The sequence below is a fragment of the Embiotoca jacksoni genome, unplaced genomic scaffold (genome assembly GCF_022577435.1).
Source record: "Embiotoca jacksoni isolate LCO1_2020_lvr unplaced genomic scaffold, fEmbJac1.0.p SCAF_72, whole genome shotgun sequence".
Classification (NCBI taxonomy): Eukaryota; Metazoa; Chordata; class Actinopteri; family Embiotocidae; genus Embiotoca; species Embiotoca jacksoni.
Genome location: NW_027185428.1, coordinates 1,118,109 through 1,130,317, shown reverse-complemented (window position 1 = coordinate 1,130,317; position 12,209 = coordinate 1,118,109). Strand labels below are relative to the sequence as shown.

Here is a 12,209-nt window from a genome sequence, read left to right as displayed (position 1 = left end):
GTCACTGTATTATCGTTGTAAAAACTACTTTTCATTTTAATCTGACAGTTTGGAAGCAGGGATTTTAAAATTGATGAGAACCAAGAACTGAAATTTAAAATTCCAAATAAGTATTACTGTAATAATGCATGTTAATTACTACTTAGTAGTGACTGAGTTTTGTAAATTTACAAACAATGGTGATGAATTACCTTTTTCTCAATGAGACTAACTGACTAGAAAGACTTTCTGTGACCCTTTGGAAGTTAGCTGATGTACTTTTGTAATGTTTGGAGCTGGATTTTTTTTTTTTATACACTTTATTAATCCCCGAGGGGAAATTGGATGACACAATATCACAGATGTTTTTTTTTCTGTGGGACCAAACAAGATTTCAGATGTTGGGGCTTTTTTAATTGTAATTAGCCAATGCCAACACATTTTGCCAAAACCAATTAAGCTAAATATTCAACCAATTAATATTGATAAATTGATAATGATTTGTTTTTTTTTATTAAATGGTAAATAATCTGCACTTATATAGCACTTTATCACCTTAGCGGTCTCAAAGCATTTTACACGGTTTCATTTACACACATATTCACACCAATGGCAGCAGCAACTTGGGGCTGAATGTCTTGCCTAAGGACACTTTGGCATGTGGACAGGAGGACACGGGGAACAAACCGCCAACCTTATGGACAGCCAGCACAACCATCAGAGAAACAGCCTCCCACAAATACATTTTAGTAGTACAACCACGTTTACAAAAAAGATGTGATGTGTAAAATTTAAATTTAAACAGAATGTAATGATTTCTGAATCATATAAACCCATATTTAATTCAAATTAGGCCAAAGACAACATATCAAATTTTGACTGAGAAAAACAGGAATTTTATTGTTTTCAGAAAAATATGCTTTTGGAAGTTGAGAGGACCAGTTTATGGAGTTTTCAAAGTGAAATGTTGTCCCATTCTTGCCTGATAGAGGAGTTCAGCTGCTCAACACTTCAGGGTCTCCTTTGTTGCATTTTTCATTTCATGATGCGCCCTTTCAATGGTTGACAGGTCTGGACTGCAGGAGGTCAGTTTATCAGCCGGACTACCCATGCCATGTGCACTAATGCATCCTGTGCCATCACAGATGCTGGCTTTAGAACTAAGTTGATAACAAGCTGGATGGTCCCTCTCCTCTTTAACCTGGAGGATGCAGCGTCCATGATTTCCAAACAGAATCTCAGATTGTGATCCATCAGACCTCAGGACAGTTTTCCACTTCACCTCAGTCCATCTTCAATGATCTCGGTCCAGAGAAGGCGGTGGTGTTTCTATCTGGTTTCTTCTTTGGGGAGTTTTAACCTGCATTTGTGGACGCAGCGATGAACTGTGTTCACAGATGATGGTTTTCACAAGTGTTCCTGAGCCCATGCAGTGATTTCCACTCCAGAATAGTGTGTTTTTAATGCAGTGCTGCCTGAGGGCCCGAAGATCACCACCATCCAATATTGGTTTCCAGCCTTGTCCCTTGTATTCAGCGATTTCTCCAGATTCTCTGAATCTTTTAATGATATTATGAACCGTAGACGATGAAATCCACTAATTCTTTGTAGTTTTACATTGAGGAACATTATTCTTAGATTGTTGAACTATTTTCCCAAACAGTCTTTCACAGAGTGGTGAACCTCTCCCCATCTTCACTGCTGAGAGACTCTGCCTCTCTGAACTCAATCTTTTATACCCAATATTGTTCCTGATCTGTTGCCAGGTAACATAATTAGTTGAGGTGTTCCGCCAGGTTTTTTATCTTTCCACAACTTTTCCAGTTTTTTGTTGAACCTGTCACAATTTTTTTGAGGTGTTACTGCCATCCAATTCTAAATAAGCATATGTTTTTTTTTGCCGTTGAAATCCAATATCAGGCAAGAATGGGACAACATTTCGCTTTCAAAACTCCAGCAACTGGTCTCCTCAACTCCCAAAAATGTCCAGAGTGTTGTTAAAGGAAGAGATGATGCAGCACAGTGGTAAACATGACCCTGTCACAACGGTTTTGAAATGTGTTGTTGGCATCAAATTTAAAATGAGCATTTTTTTCAATAACATTTCTCTGTTTCAACATTTGATATATTGTTTTAGGTCTATTTTCTGTCAAATATGGGTTTATATGATTCATAAATCATTGCATTCTATTTACAACTTTTTTGGAAACAGGGTTGTAGAAAAAAATAACATTTGTAAATGATTTTTAACAGTTTTTTGAGTATCAAATCTGGTAAATAAATACAAACCATAGAATGCATCGTTTGGACTGTGTAAATCTGATCTTACATGGCCAGCCACACAGGGAGTACATTAAGGAATTTAAATGTAACAGCAGTATGTAATGTTATGGGTCCCTTACCACTCCAATAGAGAAGTAGTTGTTGACGATGCTGTAGGGGACAGGGTCGCCCTTCTCCTCCTTGTCCTCAGGGACAATGTCTATGTTCCAGCGGTCCAACACCACCTCTGTGCTGTGCTCGATGTCCCGAAGGAACTTCAGCAAGCTCCCGCCCTCATAACCTGCCAAGAATAGCCATACAGGACAGAGAGGTGGATAACAACACAAATGGGTTCACAGACACGAACAACAATCAGGCAACCTAACGGTGTGATGAGGGCGTGAGGGATCGTCACACTCCGAGCACCGTGTGAAATGGGAGCTTGTTTGCGTCTGCACATTGTCTCACTGGTACTGGAAGACTCAGAGTTCTCACTTTCCCATTGGATCCTTCACTACATTTCATCCTGAGTGTGTACATATTCAAGCTGTAAACTGATCTCCAGACAGTTTACTAGGAATACGAGTAACTCTGTTTTGGTCATTGTTTCTTCTCTTGGATGTTTGAGCTGTAAAGAATGATGTTTGCTCAGTTTGACACTAGACGCCTGTTTTTACTTTCCTCTGCAAAAGGTGGAGCAGGATTTTTGACAATCTGGTTCAATATGCATATTACATGAGTATGATGTGGAAACCTGAAGCCACTATGTCATACTGGGGGTCGTGTCCCTCCCAATAATGAGACGTAACCAATCTGTCCCCCCCAATAAACAGCAGAAAATGTTAAAGAACGTGTAAAATAAAAATGAAAATGAGTTTTTTAAGTTCATCACACCACAGAAGAATGTGTGTGATGGCACCCATCCAAATTTGAATGAATAAGACAAGTATGTGAAATTAGGCTTTGAAATAGTGAGAAAATGAGCAGTCTCCCCTGCTCTGAGACTGTATGTATTCTCCTTTTATGAACACTGCCAGCTGTTCTATCTCTTGTTGTATATGTATATATATACATGCTTTTATATTTGCCTATATGTGCATATTCAGTGAGAGAGGAGGCGGAGATTTAATTTTAAGAATTTCCAAATAGATAATTTACCTTTTTATAGAAAAATCTTATCAGATCAAATTATCATTCAAAACCAGAGTATATTTCTATTTACATCTGAGTATGTTTGGATCAAATCTTAAACTGAAAGCAGTTAAAATTGATACCTTTATATCCCAAAAGTTATCAAATGACAAACGTGAGGATGTATGGAGTTTCTAAAGTGACTTTCAGCCCCTTTTTCAGCTCTCTGCCTCCAACTTTGCTCTTTTGGATCCCTTCAGCACTCTCATACGACATTTTGGCTGCTGATGGCAGCTGTGTTTAGAAAGAAAGACAAACACAGAGACTTTGGTGAACATAGTGGAACATTTAGCAGCTAAAGAGTCAGATATCTCTCTGAAGAGTAGATGGAGACCAAAAGCTAAAATATATTGAATATTGGACTTAAGATTCTTCAGGTGTCTGGACTCGAACTGAATATGTTGCTCTCTAACTGCTGAATTGTAAATGAGCAACTCTTTGCTCAAAAGTTGTTTATATGTCAATGTTGTGTTCGTAGCTCATTTCTGCTGCCCCCTCTCCCCCCCAAAGTGACAATAAAGATCGGTTATTGCATACTTTATAAACGTATGGTGAAATCCCAGTAAACCCAGTGAACACGTGTTTGAGTGATGGTCTCACCTCCTCCCCAGCGCAGGCAGCGAGCCAGGTCGTTCCCCGTGCCCAGCGGGAGGATGGCCACCGGGGGGTGCCTTGCAAAGCTGGCCTTATCTGAAAGGGAAAACACAAACACATCCATCCATACTAAGTAAAAAAAATTATGGAAGAGACACAAGCACATTAAGACGGATCTACTTCATGAAGAGTAAAAACTTCTCTGTGTACAGGAGGAATGTGTGGGAGGTCTGGAAAGTGATGTTTACTATAGATTGGATAGAAATTCTACTGTTCACCTTAAATCTTCTGGTAACACGTCACTGAAGGGTGAATGAGTTATCAAAGATTCGTGCATGACTAATCATTACTTTATGCATTAGTACCTCATGAATTCATCAGGAAGTAACATGAGTTCAAAGTCTTTCATTCATGATCTCACATGATCAACACATCATTAAGCATCAACTAAGCTGAGTACATCATCAATGATTAAGATTTATTCAGCATGATCATGATGAATTCCTCAAACTGTGCAGCACCAAGCACATCATGACATCATCATTATATATATTTTTTGGTAACCTGCAGGTTACTGTGAATAACACACAAACATAATATCATGTGATAATATCAAAAAGACATCATAAGAATTGAAAAACATTTGTGTTCCCATGTTTCCTCTCTGACAGACTTCTATCTATGCAGTTACAGTATCACAACCAACAGACAAAATGTTTAGGGTTATAGAGAAACAAGGTCCAGGGCGTGTTCAACAGTTTGTGTCCTTTCATAGAGATAATAAGAGTACCTATACAGTCGAGAATCCAGCCCACGGTGCCGTCACCTCCACAAGCAAGCACCCGGAAATCAGGCACGTCGTGGAAAAAGTTCAGCCTGGGAACACAGAAGATGAAACCAACGTGAGCAGAAAACAAGTGTTTTCCAGAAGGTGTTGTTGATGTTGATGTTACCTCTGTTAAGAATGCTGTTTCACACGGTGTAAATCTGTTAATTGCATTTCACAAGAGTTCACAAGACAGAAATTGTGTGAGCTGTGAATGAATGAATGACCAGAACAGAGAGACGGGAGAAGACCGAGGAAGACAGACGGGAAGTTGAATGGACGTCTGCAGCAGCTCCAGTTGGAGTGCTCACAGAGTGCATGACCTTCAAAGCGAACTTTAATGTGGGACAAAGGTGTCGACTGAAGCTTTCATCGGTCTCCTTCATGAGACAGCTGCACACAGGGCACAGATGCCTTCCACACCGACCACCTGGTCCTGCACAGTGACGATCCGCAGACCTTTTACATTTTAAAAGGAGCACAATATATTGTACGGGAATTAAATAAATGAACTGAAGCCTGATTAAACTTGTTACTTTGTGTCCTCCAGCTCTGTCGTTGTCCCTAACAGCTCTTACAAACTCTTAAGTTTGACCCACATGCTCATTTACTACAATGAACACTGCAGTGTATCTATCACACGCCCATCCACGAGAGCAAAACGTGAGATAGACACGCTTCGGCCTGTCTAGGGCGTGAAACTTGCATGTTTTACTGTAGTGGACGGAAATGAAACTTACTGCACGCTCAGAGCCGTGTGATTTACAGGAAAATTACATGTTTTTATGCAAAAAACACCTGGTTGGGGTTAGAAAACAAAATATTTTTTGGCAGTCGAAACAAATAAAGTCCAAAAGAGCCTCCTCAGTCTCTGATGTTCCTGTCTTCTCAGTGGTCCACTCATATTAAAGTAGGTGGTGGGTTATTTCAGGACTGTGTTTGAAGGCGCAGAGGCAATGAGGCAAACAGCCCCCTCTACAGGCCATCCAGAGAAACAGCACCAAGGAGCTGTGTATCCCATCCAACCTAAACCCCTCGGTGTCAGCAGGAGATCTGAATTAATGCTGACTGTGTGTGAGGATTCATGTTAGAAATCTTAAGAGAAGCATCAACAAAGAGCCAAGTGCAGTTTACAGGAATCAAGGGGCTGACAATGTTTGTAATGACTTGAAGTACAGCGAGCTGAAAGCATTCCCTGAACTAATCACTGTGAACGAGCTACCTCTCACCTCAGAGCCTGCTGAGCGTGTTGCTAGGGAGCCCATGGTAACAGATGAGGGGAGTTAACCCTCTGTGTGACAGGAGACCTTAGTTCAGCCCTGTTTGTTTATCTCAATTGACTTGTGCACACTGTAGAGCACTAATCTCCCACTGCACAGGAATACCAGTTATGTCACCTCATTTGAGAAGGCCCCATCTGATACATGAAAAACAGACCTAATGATGTAGTTTAGCCAGAAAAGGAGCTTCTTTCTTAATAATTACTGAGTCCCAATCACAACTAATGTTCTCAGCTACGATTGTGAAGATTTAAATATGAAAATCTGTTTGTGAAAGAAATGTTAAACAAAAACAGAGATTACTGGACAGTCTGAGGATGAACTTTGACCCCTCTGATAAATCCAAAACCAATCATCTTAACTCGTTTGTCCCACAGACTGTTAATAAAAATCTTTGGAGCTTCCAGCTCTGAAAAATTAGTCCGATGCAGAAGTGTCTTAAGCTGCAATACCAGCGAGGTCAAGCTGGAGAAGTGCTGGCATCAGGGCAACTGAAATGTGAAGGGGTTTGCTGTTCACTGCAGACATCCCTGAAGCTCTTGAATCCTAACGCAGCAAGTATTACAATATCTGAAGAAAACTACTAAAAAACTACTAAAACTACTAAAACTACTAAAAAATACTTTGTAGTGACACATTTACTCTTGTAAAATATATTTTACAAGAGTAAATATATTTTACAAGAGTAAATGTGTCACTACAAAGTATTTTTTAGCAGCCTCAATGGGAGATTGTATATATATATAAGTAGACATAGCTTCAGGTCTAAAATATGATCCAGAAGTGTCTTCAGCTGCAATACCAGCGAGTGCCACTAGAGGTCGGCTCCAAAAAGCCTCCGGCTCCATAGACTCCCATTCAACTTCTCTCATCAAATCCAAAGTGAATAAAATGTGTCCATCAGTTATCTCGGTGTTGTTAGCTAAAGTCACTCCTTCTTATTAGTTTTCTGGAGGTCCATCTGAAAATAATCCCTCATTCATTAGAAAAGAAGATTCAAGAAGACCTGTTTTTGGGGGCGTGTCTGTTTGATTGACAGGCCTGTGGTGCAGTCAGGTTACAGCTATCGGTGGGCGGGACGTAGTATCATTAGGTTTCCAATCAGATCGGTCAGATCCACCGCTAGCTCCTCCCCCAGCTCGTCCAAATATGGTCACTTCCTGCCCCAAACTGCTCCGAACTAGCACAGATGGTGACGGAAAGAATCTGAACTGGAGCTGGAGGATTCATAACATTCTCTGATATTCCCTGATGTCCCCTGATGTTCCCTGATGACCCCCGATATTCCCAGATGTCCCCCGATATTCCACGATATTCCCTGATGTCCCCTGATGTTCCCTGATGTCTCCTGATATTCCCCGATGTCCCCCGATATTTCCCGATATTCCTGATGTCCCCTGATGTTCCCTGACGTCCCCTGATGTCCCTTGATGTTCCCTGATGTCCCATGATGTTCTCTGATGTCCCCTGATATTTCCCAATGTCCCCTGCTGTTCCCTGATGTCCCCCGATGTCCCCTGATGTCCCCCGATATTCCCTGACGTCCCCTGATGTTCCCTGATGTCCCCCGATATTCCCCGATGTTTCCCGATATTCCCCGATGTCCCCTGATGCTCCCTGATGTCCCCCGATGTCCCCCGATTTTCCCCGATATTCCTGATGCTCCCTGATGTCCCCTGATGTTCCCTGATGTCCCTTGATATTCCCCGATGTCCCCCGATATTCCCCGATGTTTCCCGATATTCCTGATGTTCCCCGATGTCCTTTGATGCTCCCTGATGTCCTCTGATGTCCCATCATGTTCCCTGATGTCCCCTGATGTTCCCTGATATTCCATGATGTCCCCTGATATTCCCTGATGTCTCTCCATGTTCCCCGATATTCCCCGATGTTCCCCTGATGTCCCTGATATTCCCTGATGTTCCCTGATGTCCCCTGATGTTCCCTGATGTCCCCTGATCTCCCCTGATGTCCCCCGATGTCCCCTGATGTCCGCTGATGTCCCCCGATATTCCTGATATTCACCGATGTCCTTTGATGCTCCCTGATGTCTCTCCATGTTCCCCGATATTCCCCGATGTTCCCCTGATGTCCCTGATATTCCCTGATGTTCCCTGATGTCCCCTGATGTTCCCTGATGTCCCCTGATCTCCCCTGATGTCCCCCGATGTCCCCTGATGTTCCCTGACGTCCCCTGATGTCCCCTGATATTCCATGATGTTCCCTGATGTTCCCCAATGTCCCCCGATATTCCCCGATGTTTCCCGATATCCCCCGATGTCCCCTGATATTCCCTGATGCTCTCTGATGTCCCCTGATGTCCCCCGATATTCCCTGATATTTCCCGATGTTCCCTGATATTCCCTGATGTCCACTGATGTTCCCTGATGTCTCCTGATGTTCCCCGATGTCCCCCGATATTCCCCGATGTTTCCCGATATTCCTGATATTCCCCGATGTCCTTTGATGCTCCCTGATGTCCTCTGATGTCCCCCGATGCTCCCTGATGTCCACTGGTGTTCCCTGATGTCCACTGATGTTCCCTGATGTCTCCCGATGTTCCCCGATATTCCCCAATGTTCCCCTGATGTCCCTGATATTCCCTGATGTCCCCTGATGTTCCCCAATGTCCCCTGATGTCCCCTGATGTCCACTGATGTTCCCTGATGTCCCCTGATATTCCCCGATGTCCCCCGATATTCCCCGATGTTTCCCGATATTCCCTGATGTCCTTTGATGCTCCCTGATGTCCTCTGAAGTCCCCTGATGTTCCCTGATGTCCCCTGATATTCCATGATGTCCCCTGATATTCCCTGATGTCTCCCGATGTCCCCCGATGTTCCCCTGATGTCCCTGATATTCGCTGATGTTCCCCAATGTCCCCTGATGTCCCCTGATGTTCCCTTATGTCCTCTGACGTCCCCTGATGTCCCCTGATGTCCCGTGATATTCCCTGATGTTCCCCGATGTTTCCCGATGTTCTCCGATATTCCCAGATGTCCCCTGATATTCCCCGATGTCCCCTGATGCTCCCTGATGTCCCCTGATATTCCCCGATATTTCCCGATATTCCTGACATTCCCCGATGTCCTTTGATGCTCCCTGATATCCCCTGATGTTCCCCGATATTCCCTGATGTCCACTGGTGTTCCCTGATGTCCCCGATGTCCTTTGATGCTCCCTGATGTCCTCTGATGTCCCCTCATGTCCCCTGATATTCCACGATGTCCCCTGATGTTCCCTTATGTCCTCTGATGTCCCTTGATGCTCCCTGATGTCCTCTGATGTCCCCCGATGCTCCCTGGTGTCCACTGGTGTTCCCTGATGTCCACTGATGTTCCCTGATGTCTCCCGATGTTCACCGATGTCCCCCAATATTCCCCTGATGTCCCTGATATTCCCTGATGTCCCCTGATTTTCCCCAATGTCCCCTGATGTCCACTGATGTTCCCTGATGTCCCCTGATATTCCCCGATGTTTCCCGATATTCCTGATGTTCCCTGATGTCCTCTGATGTCCCCTGATGTCCCCTGATATTTCCCGATGTCCCCTGATGTTCCCTGATGTCCCCTGATCACGCCTGATGTCCCCCGATATTCCCTGACGTCCCCTGATGTTCCCCGATGTCCCCCGGTTTCCCGATGTTCCTGATATTCCCCGATGTCCTTTGATGCTCCCTGATGTCCTCTGATGTCTCCTCATGTTCCCTGATGTCCCCTGATATTCCCTGATGTCTCCCAATGTCCCCCGATATTCCCCGATGTTCCCCTGATGTCCCCTGATGTCTCTGATATTCGCCGATGTTCCCCAATGTCCCCTGATGTCTCCCGATGTCCCCCGATGTTTCCCGATATTCCTGATGTTCCCTGATGTCCCATGATGTTCCCTGATGTCCCCTGATATTTCCCGATGTCCCCTGATGTTCCCTGATGTCCCCTGATCACGCCTGATGTCCCCCGATATTCCCTGACGTTCCCCGATGTCCCCCGATATTCCCCGATGTTTCCTGATATTCCCCGATGTCCCCTGATGTTTCCCGATGACCCCTGATATTCCCTGATGTCCCCTGATATTCCCCGATGTCCCCCGATATTCCCCAATGTTTCCCGATATTCCTGATATTCCCCGATGTCCTTTGATGCTCCCTGATGTCCCCTGATATCCTCTGATGTTCCCTGATGTTCCCCGATATTCCCTGATGTCCACTGGTGTTCCCTGATGTCCCCTGATGTTCCCCTGATGTCCCCTGACGTCCCCTGATGTCCCCTGATGTTCCCTGATATTCCATGATGTCCCCCGATGTCCCCCGATATTCCCCGATGTTTCCCGATATTCCCCGATGCTCCCTGATGTCCACTGATGTTCCCTGATGTCCCCTGATGTCCCCTGATGTCCCCCGATATTCCCTGATGTCTCCTGATGTTCCCTGATGTCCCCTCATGTTCCCTGATGTTCCCTGATGTCCCACGATTTACCCCGATGTTCCCCGATATTCCCTGATGTCTCCTGATGTCCCCTGATGTTCCCTGATGTCCCCTCATGTTCCCTGATGTTCCCTGATGTCCCCCGATGTACCCCGATGTTCCCCGATGTTCCCCGATATTCCCTGATGTCTCCTGATGTTCCCTGATGTTCCCTGATGTCCCCTCATGTTCCCTGATGTTCCCTGATGTACCCCGATGTACCCCGATGTTCCCCGATGTTCCCCGATGCTCCCTGATGTTCCCTGATGTCCCCTGATGTTGCCTGATATTCTTCTGACCTGTGTTAACCCTCTAAAGTGTATTGTGTTGTTTTCTGTCTTATCTTGTCATGTCATGAACACTGGTCCTTTAAAAATGCACTAATAAATGTCTATTTATTTCTAATCAATCAAACAGGTAGAGATCATTCTCTTTGGATAAAAACTTTTTCTGTCAGAAAGTTGTCGTGAACTGTGATGCAGTTAAACTACAGGATATGATGACGTTATATCTAGTGAACAAACAAAAGGCTTTAAAAGTCTTGGACCTCAGTTTTGACGTGTGATATCACGTCCACTTAATGCAGTCTTTGTGTTGGATGCGGCGCGTATCGTCGGCAGCGTTCTCCCCACAGACCCGTGTGCATCATCGGGTCGCCTTTCTTACGATGGCTCTGAAGGGCATCACTCTGCCTGTTGTGACTGAGAGCAGAGACAGGAACACTAAAGGCAGCTGAGAGATTCACACAGACGGGTGTGAAAGGACGGTGAATCGACTTCACCTTCGAGTCCTCCGCACCGTGATGTGTTTCTCCCATGAATGGAAGAGGAGCCGCAGAAGAATTCATCCAGTTCAGGTACACAATGTTCTCAGCTCTGACATATGCAGAACTACGTGTGGGTCAAGAGGTCAAACAGCCAGTGTGGCGTTAATGCTGCCTTCCTGTTTGCTTCCAACAACCTGCAGCAGGTCGGTGTAAGATGACGGGAGGAGGTGGTTCACAGCAGAACCCTGACTCAACAATACCCAACCGGAACTTGGAGGGACAGGTCCAGGCTAGTCTCCTGCTGTGAGTGAACCGGTGTCCAGCTTGAGAGCTCCTGTGTGTCGCTGAATGTGCATTTCTGACTGAAAGATAACATCTTCTGCCTCCATTTATCCATTCGCTACAATATGTTGGATTCATGTTAATGTCTATTTAAAGACATTTAAATGTGTGGGAAAAAAATTGGGGGAAAAAAATATAAAAAATTGTCTAATCAACCAAAAATTTCACGACCCCCTACAGTACCTCCGCGGACCCCCTGTCGAAGACCTCTGAACTAAATGATGGTATGAAGTTTGTATAATTGTTTTTAATATGACGTTACCCGTTGGTTTGTGAACGTTATGAATCCTCCAGTTCAGATTCTGTCCGTCACCATCTTGCCAGTTCGGAGCGGTTTGGGGCAGGAAGTGACCATATTTGGACGAGCTGGGGGAGGAGCCAGCGGTGGATCTGACTGATCTGATTGGAAACATGACGATACTACGTCCCGCCCACCTTATAAAGAGCTTATAAAGATAGATAGATAGATAGATAGATAGATAGATAGATAGATAGATGGATAGATG

General features: G+C 44.5%; 1 protein-coding gene across 5 annotated transcripts in view; it reads right to left on the bottom strand.

The window, feature by feature from the left end:
* Nucleotides 1–12,209, bottom strand: part of LOC138215306 (diacylglycerol kinase beta) — a 127,013-nt gene that overhangs the window by 48,221 nt on the left and 66,583 nt on the right. For all 5 annotated transcript variants that reach the window (XR_011179718.1, XM_069177393.1, XM_069177392.1 and 2 more), the window contains 3 exons: nt 4,817–4,902; nt 4,033–4,122; nt 2,382–2,542 (listed from right to left, as the gene is read on the bottom strand). Coding sequence is in view for 4 of the 5 variants with exons in the window: in XM_069177393.1 (XP_069033494.1) it covers nt 2,382–2,542; nt 4,033–4,122; nt 4,817–4,902 (337 nt within the window). In the remaining variant the exon portion in view is untranslated. The remainder of the gene's footprint in view (nt 1–2,381; nt 2,543–4,032; nt 4,123–4,816; nt 4,903–12,209) is intronic.